This window comes from Meriones unguiculatus, chromosome 6, assembly GCF_030254825.1.
Source record: "Meriones unguiculatus strain TT.TT164.6M chromosome 6, Bangor_MerUng_6.1, whole genome shotgun sequence".
Taxonomy (NCBI): domain Eukaryota; kingdom Metazoa; phylum Chordata; class Mammalia; order Rodentia; family Muridae; genus Meriones; species Meriones unguiculatus.
The window spans coordinates 71650381-71669721 of record NC_083354.1 but is presented as its reverse complement, the minus strand read 5'-3'; the positions used below and the strand labels follow the sequence as shown (position 1 = coordinate 71669721).

Below are 19341 nucleotides of genomic sequence, written 5' to 3'. Positions count from 1 at the left end.
TTACCTTTTCGTTTGAGACTATAAAGCAAAGATAGTAACAGGAGTTTCGCTGGGACCTGACTGGAGAGGAGGTTTGCGGTTAGGGGCCAGTGTTTAACATTAGATGATGGTTAACAGTCATATGTGTAGATTTTCTTTTTAAAGGAATTGTGGCCATGTGCGAGAGAGACAGAGACAGATATGTTTCGTCATTTAACACCTAGAATTTAGGAGCTTTTCTTGCATTAAGAGGGTAGTACCTAGTGATACTAGGAATTCAACATCAGCTTCTTTAGCAGGATGAACTTTCTTACTCCTTTTGGCAGAATTTTCTTACACCTTCAACATCAAGGATAATCTAGCTACACTGATGGCTTACAGAACGAAAGTAAATGATTTATTTTAAAGAAACAGAAGAGCTAACACATAGCAAAACAAACAAACAAATAAATGGGGGGGGCAGATGGCTCAGTGCTTGGGAGCATGACTGTTTTTGCAGAGGACTCAGAATCAATTCCAACACCCATATGGGGGTTCACAACTTTCTGCATCTTCGGTTCCAGGGGAACCCACATCCTCTTCTGGCCTTACTGGGCACCAGACACAAATACACATATAACGTGCAGGCAAACACTCATACACAATCTTTTAAAATAGTACATCGAATCTGCATTTGTCACCACCCAACCCCAAATATTAACTCATAGCCGCCAATCTTGTTTCCCCATGTACCCTAGTCTTCTGGCTCACTCCCATGAGCAGATACTAGATATCTTACCTTTACATAAATATTTCTGAAAGTTACTCTTACAACAATACAACCGTTATCCACTTATCTTTCACGGTTCGTCCACATGAAAGTTTTTACTTTTGGGGAGGAAAATAATTTCCCATGAAAAAAGTAGCGTCTTCTTCACGTTTGAAGACAAGACCTTAGGAGATGGGACATATACTGTAGTTAAAAATACACTACGTCATTGGCGGAGCTGGGCTTCAAACCTGCCGATTTTGAGCTAGCTTCATGAACCTGGGCCTTCTCAAGCTTTTGTTTTAAACTTCTGGAAAGGAAGGAGGCATGGAGAGGGATTTAGTCTCTCCCCTGGGCCGAGGCATGTTAAAACTTGTGTCGTTCTCCTGAGTGCACAAGTTGGTGGGATTACCACGGGCTTCGTGAGCAGGCCCGGAAGGGTCGCGTTTCGGGTCATGCGTCCTCTCGGCAGGCGGTCCAGGCCGGCTGGCTCCCCCGTGACCCGCGGCGGTGCCTGAGTCTGGCCGGCGACACTGGGCGGCCCCCTCCCTTTCCGGCCAGAGTTTTGTTTTGGATCTTAGTTCCCCGTCAAGGAACGGCTCCCCGTTGACCAAAGGTTTCCCAGTCTCCTCGGGGTGGCCGGCGGCCAAGTTTCCCTAATCCCTGCCTGCCAAGACCTGGGCCTGTCGGAGGCTCTGGAAGGCCCGGGCGCTGGACCCCGGGCGGGCGGGGCCCTGCCAGCTCCGCCCCGGGGCTGCCGGTCCTCGCCGGCCCCTCCCCGCCCCCGCCTCCCGCGAGCCGCGGCGACCCCCGGAGACGACTACCTTCCCTACCCTTCCCGGCGAGCTCGGGCCCGGCCGGGCCGCGCGCACGCGCACTCGGGGCGCGGCGTCCGGGAGCGCGGCCCGCGGCGGCCGCGGCCGCTAGGTGGCGCATGCGCCCTGGCGGGTGCGGGCGGTCTCAGGGAAGAAGGCGGCGGCGGCGAGAGGCGGCGAGAGGCGGGGGCGCCGTGGGGGCCGGGCCGTGTTTACACAGAGGCGGGCGGGTGCGGACGCGGAACCCGGCGCGGCGGCGGCGGCGGCGGCACGATGGTCATGGCGCATTTCGTGGAGAATTTCTGGGTGAGCCGAGGGTGTCGGGGGCGCCGCGGCCTCCGGCTTGTCCCCGCGGCCTGCGTGCGCGGCGGGCGGCGGCTCCTCAGGAGACCGAGCGTGGCCCGCGGGCCCCGGGGCCGCCCGGCCGGGGACCCCCGAGGGCCGGCGGCGCCGGGCGGGGACAAAGCACCGACGGGGCGTGCGCGGCGTGGGCGCGGGGAGCCGGGCGCCCGCGGCTCTGCTTCCCGCGGCGCAGGCCTGGGCCCCTCGCGCGGCGGCCGAGCGCGGCCGGGCGGGCTCGGCGCTTCCTCTCGGCCGCGCGGCCCGGCTCCTGGGGCTGCGCCCGGGAACCTGCCTCCGGGCCTGCTCACAAAGCCCGTGGAGGTCGGATTCCGCCGACCTTCCTCGCTCTCTCCACACCCCTCTCGGCCGCTCGGGGAAGGCTCCCGTGCAGCTACTGTTCGCCGATGGCAGCTTCGGCCACGTACGGGAGAAGTAGCGTGTTTGTTCAGGTATCCTGGCCGAACTTGGTTTGTATGGCCCGACAGTGGCAACTACTGGAATTTCATTTTGGGAAGGTGTAAAAGTGTTGAAGGGAGTCAGCTTTCCGTCACGCCAGCCACTGCTATCTCAGATTCTTAATGCTGTCTCCAGCACAGGCTTGCTCAGTAATACAATCAGTTCATGGTTGTTTCGAATGTTACTGGTTTTCCACAGACATCTGTACGCCGTGGTTTTAAAGAGCGGTTTTATTGAGGTTCTCTTTCCATGTATACAGTGCATGCATTTAAAGTGCATCTTGTGAAAGAGTTCCTCATTGTTTTGTGCAGACATCACCACAGTCAATTTTAGAACAATTTCATAACCTCAGAAGGAATCCTGTACCGGTTAGCAGTCACTCGCAGTGTCCCCCTTGCCCTGGGCAGCTGATCTCTCAGCTTCTACAGATTGTGTTTTCTGGACCCAGCATATAAATGCAACTCTCATGATTGCCTTCTTTCACTTAACCATAATATTATCCACGAGATAATACATACTAGCATTTAATTCTTTTCTTAGGACCAAATAATATTCCATTCCATATTTTACTTACTTCTTCACTCTGATGAATATTTGGTACTCATCATAAGTACTCCGTTTATTATGAGAAATACTGCTATGAGCACTTTTATGCATGTTTGTCAGAGCATGTGTTTTCCTTTCTTTGGGGAAGGATCATGTGGTTGGCTCTATATTTGTGCTTGATTAGCCAAAGGACCAAGAAGCAGATGAACTGCTATAGTGTCAGAATAGTTACAGCGTAGTACACATGCTCTGTAGTGTCTCAGGGTAGATACCAACACTTGCTATCTTTCACATTATGGTATTGTGAAGGTGGACATGAAGTAGCATGTTGGCTTTCATTTTTCTGTTGCTAATGATGTTGAAGATCTTTCCTTATTCTGTTGCCCATTTTTAGTATTTTTCTTTGGAGACCTGTGTAGACCCGTTGCCAGTTTTAAATTTTGATAATCTCCATTGCCCTTTTGTTGTTGCTGAATTCTTTTTATGTTCTGGATAACCTTCTCCCCCATCCTTGTTCCTGCATTCTTTTTAAAGACAGTTTTCTGGCCTTTGTTTCCTTCTACCGAAAGCTGAAAGCCGGGAATACAGGTGTGTGCCATTGCCATCAGCCCTGGTGTGCATTTCTTGTTTTCTATTTTTCTTTTCTTTTTGAGATAGGTTTTATTTACATAGCCTTGGTTGTCCTAGAACGCACTGTGTAGACAAGTTTGGTCTTGAACTCAGATTGCCTGCCTCTGCTTCTAAGGCGTACCATGCCCAAACCTTAGAACACACCTGTTTCCCTCCCTCCCTTCCTTCCTTCCTTTTTCCTTCCTTCCTCCCTTCCTTAATGCAACATATAAACTAAATAAAGTAACCGTAAAGTAAAACAGGTACTTATGTTAAGAAAATAACTACAAGAAAATTTATGTTTAACAACTTAAAACAACCTATTTGCATTTGCATTTAACTGAGCCCTGTTGCTGTGAAGAATACAGCGTATGCACAGGTATGGGTGAAAGAGTTGTACATTTTCAAGTCCTCGCTGAACATTGTCTTACATACACATGTATAGTAAATTTGGAGAGATTAGATCCCAGCTGTGCTTTATTTGTGTGTGTGCTTGTGGTTTGGAAGAAGCTGATCCCCAGGACTTGTACAGTAGAAGGACTCCTGTAGCTGCCCTGTTTGCCTTGACAGAGAGACATCCCCCACACCCACAAAGAAGCAATTGTAATTTAAAAAAAAAAAAAGAAGAGCTTTTCTTAAGACTGTTTTTCATATTGTTGACAGGCTAATATTGACAGGCTAATATTTTTAAGTTTATTAACAATTCCAAATTGTTTGTTGTTCCTGTTTCAAAGTTGTTTTCTGTCAGTTGAACATGCAGTGTAGCCTTGTTTTTGCCTATTTTAAAGAATGCCTTTCCAGATATTTTTGTACATATTTTTCATGCCTCTTGTTTGCATTTAATAGAGGAGCAAGATAATTTGAATATCTGAAATCTAATTTATCTTCCTGTCTTTGCCTTCATTTCCACTATTAGGAACAAATAGGAAAATAGATTAAAAATAGATTTAATTTTATTTCCCAGTGTGGAATTGAGCCAGAAGTTCTAAATTAGAGCATGAAAGACTCCCAGAGGAGGCAAAAAAGATCTGGGAAAGCCTAGGAACTAACTGAGCAATCAGCTTATAAGGGTCTCATAGTTTCTGCCTTAATTAAACATCTTATAATTTCACATAGTTCAGGGTCATTTAGGAAGTAATTTCTTAGAGAAGAGAACTGAATATTTGTTCCCTCCAGTTTTTAGAGTGATAAGAAAAAAAAAACAAAACTTGTCAGAGTTTAAGACATTGTATGTGGTGAGTAGACGGGTGTGCACATATACACACATACACTTTAGTTAGTTCAGAAAAACTGGTCAAAGTGAGGGCATGGAAAACGTTGAAGTTTACGTCTGCCCAAACAGCCTGTGAATGGTGTTCTCCCTACATCCATAAAGACAGACCTTCGTATTGTGCATTTTGTTAGAGGAAAGCTTGGATCATGAAACATGCTCCAGCTCTTTTGAAAGCAGCATATCCTCCCTTTTTCTTTATAGTTTTTCCTAAGTGAAACTGTTAAACTAAAAATTGCTTAATACAGTACTCTAAAGAAAAAAAAAAACATGTTCAAGGCTTCCTACATAACAGATGTTTTGTTGCTGATAAGCCTCTTGCCATAAAGTATAGTGCTATTGATAATCAAGCTGAAAATACTTTTTTCTCTTAAAAGTAATCTACACCATTATTCCTAATAAGTAAAAGTAAATGTTAGCTCTTTAACAGATTACATAATGTTAAAAGGGTATTGTCCAGTATTGTCTCTTATGCTGAATCTTGCTCAGAGGAAGAGTTAGTACTAGTTTATAATATTGAGATTATCTGCAGAAATACTGCACTGTAATAATTAAAATGACTGCTTTTATTTAGAGCTAGGCTGTTCAACAGTAAAAGCATAAAAGGAAGCAATTCCACAGACAGTAATTACTTAGGGGAAAATAAGTATGATAGACTTGTGGTTGATATATCACAAATATTTTTACAGTAAGCCTAATCTACATAACATGCCACACATATTTCTTAGTATATGTCACATTGTTATAATAAGGTGATGTTTTGAGTTAGGTAACTTTCTCCAGAGGTTATCTTAGTCAGTGCATCAGAAATTAACAAACAAATGACTTTAGGTATTTTGATCTTGAAACCTTTCCTTTTTAATACTGTTTAACCTGTACATAGTCTCATTTCACTTACTACTTCATTGGTATCATTGTATTTTAGTCATAAATTAAGTTGAAGCACTTGGTTATCCAGTTTGATCTGTAGTTATATGGGTAAATCTGGGAGGATTAAAATGTTTTTAGAAAATCTGTACTATTCTATTAATAGGACTTTTGAGTGTAACCCATTATTATATTTTTATTTGATTGTCAAATTTAAATCTAGTATCTTAGATGAGAGATTAATGATAGATTTTGGATTTTTTTATTCAGGTGAAAAATTTAAAAATATGTATCTTTAGAAAAGTATTTGATAGGACTGTGGAAACTCAAAGTAGAAGCTTGTTTTCTTATTACTTGAAAGTTCTAAATATTGTGATTTAGTATTGTTGCTTAGACTGATCTCTTCAGGTGGTGTACTAAAATTAAGTTGTGTATACATGTGGACATATATGTAGAAATATTTACTATGTACTAACAGACTTGCAAATTGTTTCATATTTGTTGATACTCCAAAGGTACAAAAAAGACTAACAAAGAAATCCCCCTTTTTCTTCAGCCCGACATCCAGATCTCCCTAAAGGCAGCCACTTAATTTCTTTTTAGTGTTCCCAAGAACCTGCATTTATATAAGCATAAGCATTTCACAAAGGGAAATGTGTTGGAGTATGACTGTTAAGTAGCTAGCCATGCTTTCTCAGACAAATAGGAATAGTGATTCCTCAAGGTCCAGCTATACCACTCCTAGGCATATATCCAAAAAATGCTCAAGTATGCAACAAGGACATTTGCTTAACCATGTTTATAGCAGCTTTATTTGTAATAGCCAGAACCTGGAAACAACCCAGATGCCCCTCAGTTGAGGAATGGAAACAGAAATTGTGGTACTTTTACACAGTGGAATACTACTCAGCAATTAAAAACGAGGAAATCATGAAATTTGCAGGCAAATGGTGGGACCTAGAATTGGTCATCCTGAGTGAGGTATCCCAAAAGCAGAAACACACACATGATATATACTCACTTATATAGACCTATAAGATAGGATAAATATACTGAAATCTATCCATCTAAAGAAGATAAACAAGAAAGAGGACTCAGGGTAAGATGACCAATCCTCACTTAGAAAGACAAATGGGATGGACATTGAATATAGGAGAAAACAAGTAACAGGACAAGAGCCTACAGCACAGGGCCTCAATGTATCAAAGCAGATATTAAGACTCATAACCAGACCTTTGACAGAGTGCAGGGAATCGTATCAAAGAAGGGGGAGTTAGTAAGACCTGGAGAGTACAGGAGCGCCACAAGGACCAAATATATCAGGGCACAGGGGTCTTTCATGAGACTGTTTCTCCAACCAAGGACCATGTATGGATATAACCTAGAACCCCTGCTCGGATATAACCCATGGTAGCTCAGTGTCCAAATGTGTTCTCTAATAAGGGGAACAGGGACTATTCCTGACATAAACTCAATGGTGAGCTCTTCAATGCCTCCCCCCCCCCCCCCCCCCCCGCCAGGGAGGAGCACCTTGCTAGGCCACAGAAGAAGACATTGCAGCCAGGCCTGAAGAGACTTGACAAGCTAGGGTCAGATGGAAGGGGAGGAGGTCCTCCCCTATTAGTGGACTTAGAAAGGGGCAGGGAGAAGATGAGGGAGGGAGGGTGGGATTGGGAGGGAAGGAGGAAGGGGGCTACGGCTGGGATACAAAGTAAATAACCTGTGATTAATATAAAAAAATAAATAAATTAAAAAAAAAGTAGCTAGCCATATCCAAGTTACTTAGACTGCAACAAACAGAATATCCAGCTACAGATCCAGTTAGCTTGATTACTAGACCTTCTTAAATTGTATGTTTGTTTTTCTTTGGTTTTCTATGGTTTTTCGAGATAGTTTTTGTTTTGTTTGTTTGTTTTCTGGCAGGGTTTCTCTTGTAGCCTTGGCTACTTCGAATTGTAGACCAGGCTGCCCTCGAACTCACAGAGATCAGCCTGCCTCTGCCTCCCAGAGTGTTAAGATTAACAGTGTGTGCAGTACTGCTGGCTAATTATACTACTTTTAATAAAGACTTTAAAATTTTTATTTTATGTGTTTTGTCTTCTGTGTACCATATGTGTGCAGTCCCTACAGAGATAAGAAGGAAGGTGTCAGGTAAAATATGTATTTTAAAAATATATTTCTTTCTGAAGTCCTCAAGGGCAGACCAGTAGTTAGAATTCAACTTCAACTTACTCTTCTTAATAAATCCTTGCCATGTCTAAAAATGACAGCATAGAAAGAAAGAACGAAAGAACAAAAGAAAGAAAAGAAAGAAAGAAAAGCTTGGTCTGGTGGCAGACGCCTTTAATCCCAGCATCAGGAAGGCAGAGGCAGGAAGATCCCTGAGTTTGAGACCAGTTTGGTCTCTGTAGCAAGTTCCAGGACAGCCAGGGCTGTTTAAAGAGACCCGTTGTCCAAATAAGTAAGTCCTTGATAGAAACTGTCATTAACCATGAACAGCTTTTAACACCACTCCTGGTCTGAGAAAGACAGTTATGATGAAGATTAAGATTTTTGCACTGTGCATGCCAGGCAGGTGTTCTGCCTGGGATCAGCAGGTAAAAGATAGGATCCTATCTTTTACCTGCTGATCTCAAAGCATTTCATTGAGGTAGCACTCTTCTCATTCAGTGTTCACTGATTGTGTCCTGGGGAAAATCACATTTTATTGAAACCCAATTTAAAGGTTGGGAGAGCAGTGCTTTTAATTCCAGCACTCTAATTTGTCCTTTAAATATGTACACACAGACACACACATACATTTTGAGTTGGAGCTAGAGATTGAACCAGGTGTCTTACACGCTCCACTGAGCTTCTATCTCCTGGCTACTCTTTAAATGTTTATAATGCACATTCAGGACTCAAACAACCTAACTTGTATTTTGTGTACGTAAGAACCCTGAGGCATGAGATCCTTAGACTTGGGTTTTTGTGGTTTTGTATTTTGTCTCTGTTCATTTGAAGGTTTACAGCTCACTTAAAAGCTGGTTTTATTTTGTCTTTTTTTTTTTTTTTTCCAGAGCTGAGGACCGAACCCAGGGCCTTGCGCTTGCTAGGCAAGCGCTCTACCACTGAGCTAAATCCCCAAACCCTTAAAATAATTCAACTTCTTTTTTCTTTTTTTTTTCCTTTTTAAATTTTATTTTATGTGCATTAGTATGAAGATGTCAGATCCCTTGGAATTGGCGTTACATACAATTGTGAGCTGCCATGTGGTTGCTGGGAATTGAACCAGGTCCTTTAGGAAGAGCAGACAGTGCTCTTAACCACTGAGCCATCTCTCCAGCCCCTACAAGCTGGTTTTATAAGCAAGTAGTTTTATCAAACATATGTAGTTTGTTATATTCAAGCGACAGAATCCCTTGGAAAATTTAAATCCTTTGCCTTTTGTCAGTTGCTTCTATTTTTATTTTATCTGCCTCTCTGTCTGTCTGTCTGTCTGTCTGTCTTTCTGAGACAGGGTTTCTCTGTGTAGCCCTGGCTGTCCTGGAATTCTGCAGACCAGGCTGGCCTCAAACTCACAGCTACTTGCCTACGCGTTGCTTCCTGAGCTCTGGGTTAAAGGGCATGCACCACCACCACTGCCTGCTTTGTCATTGAGTCTAAATCTACATGTTATTATGTTTGTTTTTTACAGACTAATGATAATGGTTAGCTGGAAGAAATTCTTATTTTTTTTATGGCAAAAATGCTTGAAAAACAGCATAAGTTAAAAAAACCCACAAAAATCTAAAGTTAGAATAGATAATATATTCTTAAATAGGAAAACCTGTTGAAGCCCGGTGAAATGTTAGATTCGTGGGAGGCTGTAATTTTATATTCTTCATAGATAAAAATGGATGTTCAGAATATAAAAGGTGGTGTTTGCATTATTACAAAACTAACGTTTTTATTTGTTGTATGTGTGGCAAAGTACTTGATGTTTACAGGCCAAGAGTTTATTAGCGATTGCTTCAGCTTGATTTGAAGTTCCTGTTTCCTGTTTTTGGTGAGCTGTCGAAAACTTAGATTTCCGAGCCTGTGGTACTTGCTTACAGTGTTGCTTTTATATCCACCAAATGTATTTAATTTCTCATCTTATTTTCACTTAAGAAAATTAAAAATGTAAGCCATAAATATGGGACTTGTTAAGCTTAGTTTATTGGTCTTTATTTGTCTTTATTTTACAGGTTAAATGGACATTTTTGATATTTCCTTTATGATTTAATAATGTAGAACTTACAAGTTAAATAGTAAAAGTACTTTAAAGAATTATATTGTTTGATTCTTTTAATCCTGTCAGTTGGAGATAAAAACACTAGCCTGTTTCTTATCTAAGGAAATACAAATGTTGGGGTTGGAGAGACCGGATTTGTGGTTAAGAGCACTGGCTGCTTTTCCAGAGAACCCGGGTTCAATTCCCAGCGCCCACATGGCAGGTCACAACTGTCTGTAACTCTAGTTCCAGGGAATCTGACATATATGCAGGCAAAACACCAATGCACATAAAATAAAAGTAATTCAATTGTTTTTTAAAATTTATGCTTTTTTTTCAACTTTATTGAAAATTTGAATAGGAATTACAACATATGTTGTGATGTTTGGAGCTTATGTTGTTAGAAGTATGCTGTTTTGACTCAAGTCAACATTCAGTTTTTATTCATTCATGAGTGTACTCATTCATTCACTCATTTAATTATCTATTCATCCATTTATTTATCTATATCTATCTATTTATTTATTTGTGGCAAGGTGTCATTGTAGTCCTGGCTATCCTAATATGTAAACCAGACTGGCCTTGAACTCACTCCCTTTACTTTCTAGGGCTGGGATTACAGATGTATATCACCATACTGAACTAAGATTTAGTTATTTTAAAGCATAATCTTTGAATAAATAATGCAGAATTTCTTGACTCATATAATGGGATTTTAAAATGTATTTTAAAAGGTCCATGTTTATATTTCCTAAACTATGATGTGTATTAAAGTTTCAGGCTTAATTTCATTAATTATATATTTTGGTGTTTATAGAATTTTATATTTAGTAAGCTATAAATGTTATTGAAGATTTGGAATAGCTTTGAAAGTATGTCGTCATTAAACAATTTTTAGCTTAAGGAAAAATAGTTTACCAGAACATAAGAATTATATAATAATTAATATAGTATTATTATATTTTCACTCTTTGGTCTGTTTTTATCTTTTGAATTTTAGGGGGAAAAAAATAATGGTTTTGATGTGCTCTACCATAATATGAAACATGGACAGATATCAACTAAAGAACTAGCAGATTTTGTAAGAGAAAGGTATGTATTTTTATAAGTGGTTTAAGAACTTATCAATTTAAATTTTAGAATATAAATAATTGTAAAATGTTAGTTGGATTTGAATAATCAAGGTTCACTTTTTAAAACAATACATATATCTTTAAAAGATTTTTTTTTTTAAATTTCATGTGCATTGGTGTTTTGTCTGCATGTTTGTCTATGTTAGGGTTTTGGATCCTGTGAAACTTGAGTTACTGACAGTTGTAAGCTACCATATAGATGCTAGAATTGAACCTGGGTCCTCTGGAAGAACAGCCACTCTTAGCCACTCAGCCATCTCCCTAGGCCCAATATAATTACATTTTAAAGAAGTGTTTTACAAACTTTTTATCATCTCTACTCCCAGAGCTGATAAAATGGCTCAAAGTGGCATTGTTGAAGCCCTTGTTTGCTTTATAATATCTTCATGTTTTGCATTAACTATCTTAGCAAAATAATACAATAAAACAAGAATTTCATAAAATGAAACATTGACATTTCTTTTTTTGTCGTTTTTGTTTTTTGAGACTTCCCTGTGTAGCCCTGGATGCCCTGGAACTTGCTCTGTAGACCAGGCTGGTCTTAAACTCACAGAGATCCACCTGCGTCTGCCTTCCAAGAGCTGGGATTAAATGTGCATGCTATCATTCTTACTAGAATGGAAGTGTTCATTGGTGGGGCTTCTCTTCTTCTCTCCTCTCCTCTCCCTCTCCCCCCCTCTCCTTTCTTCTTTCTTTTGTGTGTACTCTGTCTCCTGTGTTTATCAGAGCATTTGCCACTGAATAAGCCCTTAGTAAAGGATGAAGTTGCAATTTAATTATCTGGATTTCTATTTGTATTTTTGCATGAATGTCGGCAGTTGCTCTTACCTGGTTTATCTTCACTGATTCTTGCTGTATAACTCATTCTCTGTTTTGTATGTAGTTAGAGGGGTTTTGTTTGTTTATCTTTATTGAGCTACTGACCAGGGTGATGATTTCTTGTTTAAATGGTCTCATAGGTTTTCCATTTCTGTTAAGACAAGCCTGTATTGTCTTGGCTCACACCAGGTTTCTTCTTATTTCCCTCCTGAGATACCAGTCTTTGAACAGATTTCCTGCACTCTAGGCATTGTATTTGCCTGTTTTCTCTACATTATTTAATGCTTCTTTATTTTCAATTTTTCAGTGTGCCTAGTTATCCTTTCCCTCTGGGACCCTAACTAGGGTAAAAAACACCTATTGTGATCTCTTGTAGTGTTTATAATGTCTTTCAGTTACTCATTTGTATTTGTTTCTGTGGTTTTGTTTTACTTATGAGACAGTGTCCTATTGTACCTCAGCACTCAGCACTTTGTTATTATCTGAGATAAGTGCTATTTTATTGTCTCTCTGTACTGAATAAAGGCCACAGTGCAGGGTTATTTGGTTTGTTGTATCATCTTTTTTAATGTTTTTTTTTCTGTTTTATCTACTGCACTTATTTTCCATTACAGCTATAATTAGTCAATCTCAGTTTTTATTATCTGTTTGTTTTCATTTTTTTTTTCAATTTGTTGTATGCTTTTGGCCTTTTTAATGTGATGGTTTAGAAATGCATGCACTGTACTTTTCAGTTTATGATTATCCTAGGTATTACATGAGGTCCTTGTCCTATTAATATGGAAGGCTGCTTGTTACTTTTACTGTTTCCTGAAGGTGTGCAGACCTCAGGACATCACATCCTGGCTTGTTTGGAGGTCAGAGGACAACTTCCAGGACTGGCTGTCTTTCCACATCCTGTGGGTCTCAGAGCTCACACTCAGGTTTTTTTTTGTTTTGAGTCAAGGTCTTTCTTGTCCTGGTCCTCATTATGTAGCTGAGGCTGGCTTTGAACTCACAGCATTCCTCTTCCCATAACCTTCTAAATGTTAGGATTACAGACATGTGCTACCACACTGGACCAATTTTTCACTCTTCAAAAACTTTATTATGGAGATCCACAATTTTTTTGTTTTTGTTTTGTTTTTTTGAGACAGGTTTCTTTATGTAGTCGTGGTTCTCCTGAACTTGCTCTGTAGACCAGGCTGACCTCAAGCTCATAGGTCTACCTGTCTGTGCTTCCCTGAGTGCTGGGATTAAAGGCATATGCTACCACACCCGGCTGAAAATCCAAATTATATGCTTTTTTCTTACTATTTTAAAATTTATTTATTTAATGTTTATGGGTGTTTTGTCTGCATGTACCCCTGCATCATGTGCATGCTGGTACTTGAGGAGGATCCAGAAGAGGGCATTGGAGCCCCTGGGATTGGAGTTAGAGAGAGCTGACTGTAAGGTGCCATGTGGTTGTATGGCCCTGGAAGAGTAGCCAGTGATTTTCTTCTTAATTAATTTACTTTTTTTCTCATATTACATCTTGGCTGCAGTTTTCCTTCCCTCTACTCTTCCCAGTCCTTTTCTCTTACCTCCCCTCTCCCCCAGACTCACTCCTCCTGTTTCCCTTCAGAAAAGAGCAGGCCTCCTGAGCAGACGAAAGAGTCAGAGGCAACCCCCACTCCCACTGTTAGGAGTCTCAAAAGAACAGGCTGCAGAACTATGACATACATACATACATACATGTGTACATGGAGAGGACCTAGCTCATACCCATACACGCTCCATGATTATCCTATGAGCCCTGCTTAGTTGATTCTGTGGACTATTCTTATAGTGTCCTTGACCCCTCTCCTCTGGCTTCTATAATTACTTTCTCCCTCTCTTCCATGTGGTTCCCTAAGCTGTGCCTAATGTCTGCAGCCAGTGTTCTTAACCACTGAACCATCTCTCCAGTTCCTTCCTTTAACTTCTCTCTTTGGTTCGTTGGTTGGTTGGTTGATTATTTTTAAATATTTATTCATCCATCTATCTATCTATCTATCTATCTATCTCTATCTACCTACCTATCTATCTATCTATCTATCTATCTATTGGGGCACGGTCTCACTCTGTGGCTTTGGCTGTTCAGGAACGCACTATGTAGACCAGGTTGGCTTCTGTCACAAAGATCACCTGCCTTTGCCTCCCCGTTGCTGGAATTAAAGGTGGTTGTGCCACCATGTCTGGCTCCTTCATTTAAAAAAAAATTTAGTGGATTTTCAAGACGGCGGTTTCTCTGTGTAACAGCCCTGGCTGTCCTGGAACTAGCTCCGTAGACCAGTCTGGCTTCTACCTTATAGTGATACACCTGACTCTGCCTCCTGAGTTCTGGGATCAAAGGCGAGTACCACCACAAGCAGCCTTAGATTCTTACAAAGCTAATATTAGATTAACAGATGTTACATTCCTCCATTAACAGTAAGCTCACCCGTGTTTTTCTTAACTCTTTCTCTAAGTTCTGTCTATGAAAAACCCTGTTTTCCATCTCAGTTTTTTAGTCACTTTTTCTAGGTGTGCCGAAGGAAAAAGCTGCCTGACATCTGGTTACTTCTTAGGGCGTCTTTACTGATTGTTAAGCTGTCTCATTAGCTCCTTGATGCCTTTTCTGCATTCGCACTCTTGCCCTACAGCTACTTCCCACGGCCAAGTTTTTCTAATTTTCCTCTATAGATGATTCTGGTGTCAAATTCCTATTCCTGATTCATAGATATTTCAGTGTCTTTCTTTTTTTATATTTATTATTTTTATGTGTATGGATGTTTTGCCTGCAGTATGTGGACCATGCATGTACAATGAATGCCCGTGGAGGTCAAAAGATTATGGCAGATCCCTGGAACTGGAGTTAGAGATGGTTTCGAGCCCTTATGTGGGTTCTGGGAATTGAACCCAGACCTCTGGAAGAGCAGCTAGTACTCTTAACTGCTGAACTATCTCCCCAGCCCTGTGTTTTTCTAGTTAAATGTAACCCTTAAGATACTAATATTTCAGCTGGGCATGGTTGCGCACACCTGTTATCCCAGGGTGTTGTTGTTTTTCAAGACTGTGTTTCTCTGTGTGGTCCTGCTGGTGAACACCTTTAATCTCAGCACTTCACAGACAGAGGCAGGCAGATCGGTGAGTATGAGGCCAGCCCGCTCTACAGAGTGAGTTCCAGAAAGAACAGCTAGAGCTACACAGAGAAACCAAGTCATGAAAACCAAAATAGAAAAAGGATGCTAATATTTATTTTTGAATTAACTTTTTAGAGATAATCAAAGTACTACTCATAGCATTATTGTTATTGTCTGTTTATTTGAGGTATTGTCTTGCTGTGTTTCCCAAGCAGAATAATTTTATGATCTGGCTCAGGCTACTGAATAGATGGGATTATAGGGGTGTACCCTCATTCCTGGCAGGTAAATGAGTAAGGAACAGAAGACCATCACAGTGCTACAAGTGAAGGGCGTTTCTGTCAGTACTTCCTGGGCAGTTGTTTTGGGTGTGAGTAGGCAGTTTGGAGAGGAGTACAGAAATTCGGAGCTGAGATGATGTAGATGTCCAAGTATAGTTAGATGGGTAGAGTTGGAGATTAGTGCAAGAGCAGTGTGGAACCTGTCAGAATAAATAAAACAGACGGGGTAGTTGTAGAATATTGCCACAGGTAGGGGATTGGAAAACTTTGAACAGGTAAAGGTGTAGTTCCCTACCCCCCACACCAGTATTTGTTTTATATGTAACCATGCTAATTTTTTTATTTTGAATTTAATAGCTTTGATTGGTTTCTTAGCCTAAAGTCTTCATGCTGTTAGTAGTTAGATAAATGTTTTCTAGTGTGAAATATTTAGTGTTTTGGACCTATTTGCAAAATAAACGCTGAGGTTCAGAACCTTAGAATTACTGGTGGTTCATATTTAGTTTTGTGCAAATAATTGTCCTAAGACTTATTATTTTAAACTTGTTTTCATTACATCTCTGTTTTGTCCTAATCAGCTGTACATGTGCCATGGTGGAGGTTAGAGGGCATCTTGTGAGGTTTAATTCTCTCCTTTACCATGTGGGTTTGGGGATTGACTTCAGGTCTCTGTGCTGGGTGGGAGGCATATGTACCCACTGAGCCATCTGTCCAGGGTCCTTATTCAGTATGCCTCACACTGTTGACTAACAGTAAAACTCCTTTGAGCATACTGAGTATGGGCTCTTAGAGCTCAGGCTGGGATTATTAAGCTCAGCTGTGAACTGTCTTGAGTTTGTAATTTTTCCTGCCTCAGCCTCCCCAGTGCAGGGATTATTATTACTGCTTTTATTGTTGTTGCAATAATTATTTTATTAGTTATTATTGTTAATTTCTTAGTGTGCTTAACATATAAATTAAAATTTTATTGTAGATATATGCATATGGCAAGTGTATAGACTATAGATTTGTTATTCATACTTGTCATTGCTGTGACAAAATAATTGAGAAAACAATACAAAAAAGGAAAGATTTATTTGCCTCACAGTGTCTGAGGTGATAGCCCATGATTGGTAGTTGGTATTGCTTTGAGCCTGAGGCAAGGCCAGCTATCACAGCAGTGAGAGAATCTAGCAGGGGCTGCTTACTTTATGACTGTGAGGAAGCACAGAGCCAGGTAAAAGGGGCTAGGAGTGAGGGTTATCGTCCCAGGATACAGAAATCCTCCAAGTAGGCGCCAACACTTTATTTTCACCACCTCCCAATAATGTCACTGGACTATGAATCCACCAAAGGATTAATCCATTACTTAGGGCAGAGATCTCATGACCTCATGCCTTCTCAGTGATTGGGTTAACCATCTGGAGGCCAACCTTTAACATAAAAACTTTTGGGGGACACTTCCTATCCAAACCATAATGATAGAGCTTAACACTGTTCATGGTTTCAGACATCCACCAGGGCCCTCTGCTGATTTTTTAACATACATTTTGAGACATGCTCTCATTTTTGCATTTTTAATGAAATTTTTGTAACTTTGCTATGTTTGGATCACTAAACAATAGATATTATAATACAGCAATTTGATTTAACAGAGCTACAATAGAAGAGGCATATTCCAGATCAATGACAAAACTAGCAAAATCTGCAAGCAATTATTCGCAACTTGGGTGAGTTAATTTCTGGCTGTTTTTCAAATGTTTATCTAGACAAAGTTCTTGAGGCTATTCAGTTTCTTCTAAGAATCTGATTGTTTCTAAATATAATGATATTCAGTGATATATCAGTTACTGCTAATACATTTTAGAAGTGTGTTGTTAGGCAGTTTTTTCACTTGTAAATAGAGTATATTTACAAAAACTAAAATGGCTGTGAGAACATGCAGTGATACGGTTGTGATGCCATTGATGTCTGTGTTGCACATATGTTATTGAACAAAATGTCACTATGAGCATGTGACTGACTGTATTACGTACTTACTTAAAATGTTTGTTTTATATGAATATATTTCTGGTAGAAACTGTCAGTCAGTACGAAGGTAATGAAACTTTTTTCTTTTTTTTTTCTAAAAAATTTTGAGTCAGGCAATGGTGGCTCATGCCTTTAATCCCAGCACTTGGGAGGCAGAGGCAGGTGGCTCTCTATAGCTCAGGTCAGCCTGGTCTACAGAGTGAGTTCCAGGACAGCCAGGGTTACACAGAGAAACCTTGCCTCAAAAAAAAAAAAAAACATTTTATTTAGAAAAATCTACTTTTAATTTGTTTCTTGGTGGATAAAGGAAGAAATAAGAGTTGACTTCTGATATTCTTTTGTTTGGAATGTGTGTTTCTTATATATAATAAGTTGCACATTACTTAAACTTTTCTTGTAGGCTTATTTAATTAGTTTTTTTTTGTTGTTGTTTTTGTTTGTTTTTTTGTTTGTTTCTCTGTATAGCCCTGGCTGTCCTGGTACTCGATTTGTAGACCAGTCTGACCTTAAATTCAGAAATCTGCTTATCTCTGCCTCCTAGGTGCTGGGATTAAAGGCATGTGTTACCTTCTCTAGTGACTTACTTAATTTTATGTGAATGAATGTTTTTCCTGCATGCATATATGTGTACCATGTGTATGCCTGTTGTCTGTAGAGGTCAGAAGAGAGCATTGGATCTCCTGGAATTACAATTAGGATGGTGGGTGTTGGGAATGGAATGTAGGTCTTCTGTAAGAGCAACAAGTGCTCTAAACCACTGAGCCTTTTTTCCAGCCTACCATAATTATGTTTTTTTTCATTTTATATACTGTTTTTGTTTATTGTCTATTTTTTTCAAGAAGTTTAAGTTTGTCTGTGTTGAGTTGCATTTAGGCATATTTTGAATTTTTGAAGTTTGCCTATTAATATGATGTATATTACCCAGAAAAAAGTTGTGCATGTCAAAATTACAAATTTAGTTGTGAGTGCTAGGATTAAAGGGATGTGCCACCACATACATGTGTAAGTAAGTGTAAACAAATGTTCATGTGCATACATAATAACCTGTAGAAAAGAGCACAAGAAAGGCTAAATATTAGGAGATGGCAAACGACCAAATGCAAACACTATACATGAGTTATTAAAGAGGACATAAAGCTAATGTGTATATTTTAGTTTTTAACATGGCTTTTTTTTTGTTTTAGTTGTGGATAAGTACATAAAAATATATTCAGTAATGAAAGGATAAATCCAGCTGAAATTTCGCAGCTTCATTCTAAGTGGCTACTCTAACTGTATAGAAATTTCACTGAGTTGGGTCTGGTTAATTTTTTTCCTTTAAATTGAAATTTTTTTATAATGAACTTTAAAATAAAAATTTTAATATGTTATTATTATTTTTAATTTGTGGAACTGAATAGATGGCTCAGTGGCTCAGAGCTTTTGCTGCTCTTCCAGAGGACCCAGGTTCAGTTCTAGCACCCATATCATGGCTCACAACCATCCATAACTCTAGTTCCAGGGGTTTCAATGTCTTCTGGCCTCCCCCTGCATCAGACACTCACATACATACATACATACATACATACATGCAGGCAAAGCACCATGTACATGAAGTGAAAAGTTCTTTCATGTAGATAGGTAGGAAGGTAGGGCAGACGGCACCCGTGTAAACTTAGTTCTCTTTTTTCTACCCTTATATGGGTTCCAAGGACTGAGCCCAGGCTATTAGGTTTACATATCAAGCACCTTTACCTGCCAAGCTATCTTGTTGCCTTCAAAAAACCTATTTGTAGAGAAATCTGGTATTGAATCCCTTTTTTGGTATAACGAGTTCATTGGTAATGGTACACTGTCTCATCTTCCCTGTGAATTCTTGACTAGTGTAAATCAGCCTTAGAGGAAGTGAAGTTCATGTATTTTCATTTTTTTTTCTTGAAAATTTCTACTTAACCATTGTCGTTAGTGTTGATTAAATTTCAAAATAAGATAAAATCTAATCAGAACAATTCTAGTCTAAGGATTTTTTTTAAAAAGATCTATTTTTTATATATACAGTGTTGTCTGCATGTGTGCCTGCACACCAGAAGAGAACACCAGATCTTGTAGATGTTTGTGAGCCACCATG

General features: G+C 39.9%; 1 protein-coding gene across 2 annotated transcripts in view; it reads left to right on the top strand.

Annotated features, from left to right (window-relative positions):
* The first annotated feature begins 1696 nt into the window (after positions 1-1696).
* Fcho2 (FCH and mu domain containing endocytic adaptor 2) overlaps positions 1697-19341 on the top strand; it is a 93351-nt gene continuing 75706 nt past the window's right edge. Inside the window, exons 1-3 of one of the 2 annotated variants that reach the window (XM_060385615.1) lie at positions 1697-1848; positions 10867-10958; positions 16859-16933. In XM_060385615.1, coding sequence (XP_060241598.1) covers positions 1816-1848; positions 10867-10958; positions 16859-16933 — 200 coding nt within the window. In that variant the 5' untranslated portion in view covers positions 1697-1815. The remainder of the gene's footprint in view (positions 1849-10866; positions 10959-16858; positions 16934-19341) is intronic. The other variant, XM_060385616.1, reaches the window with a different exon arrangement.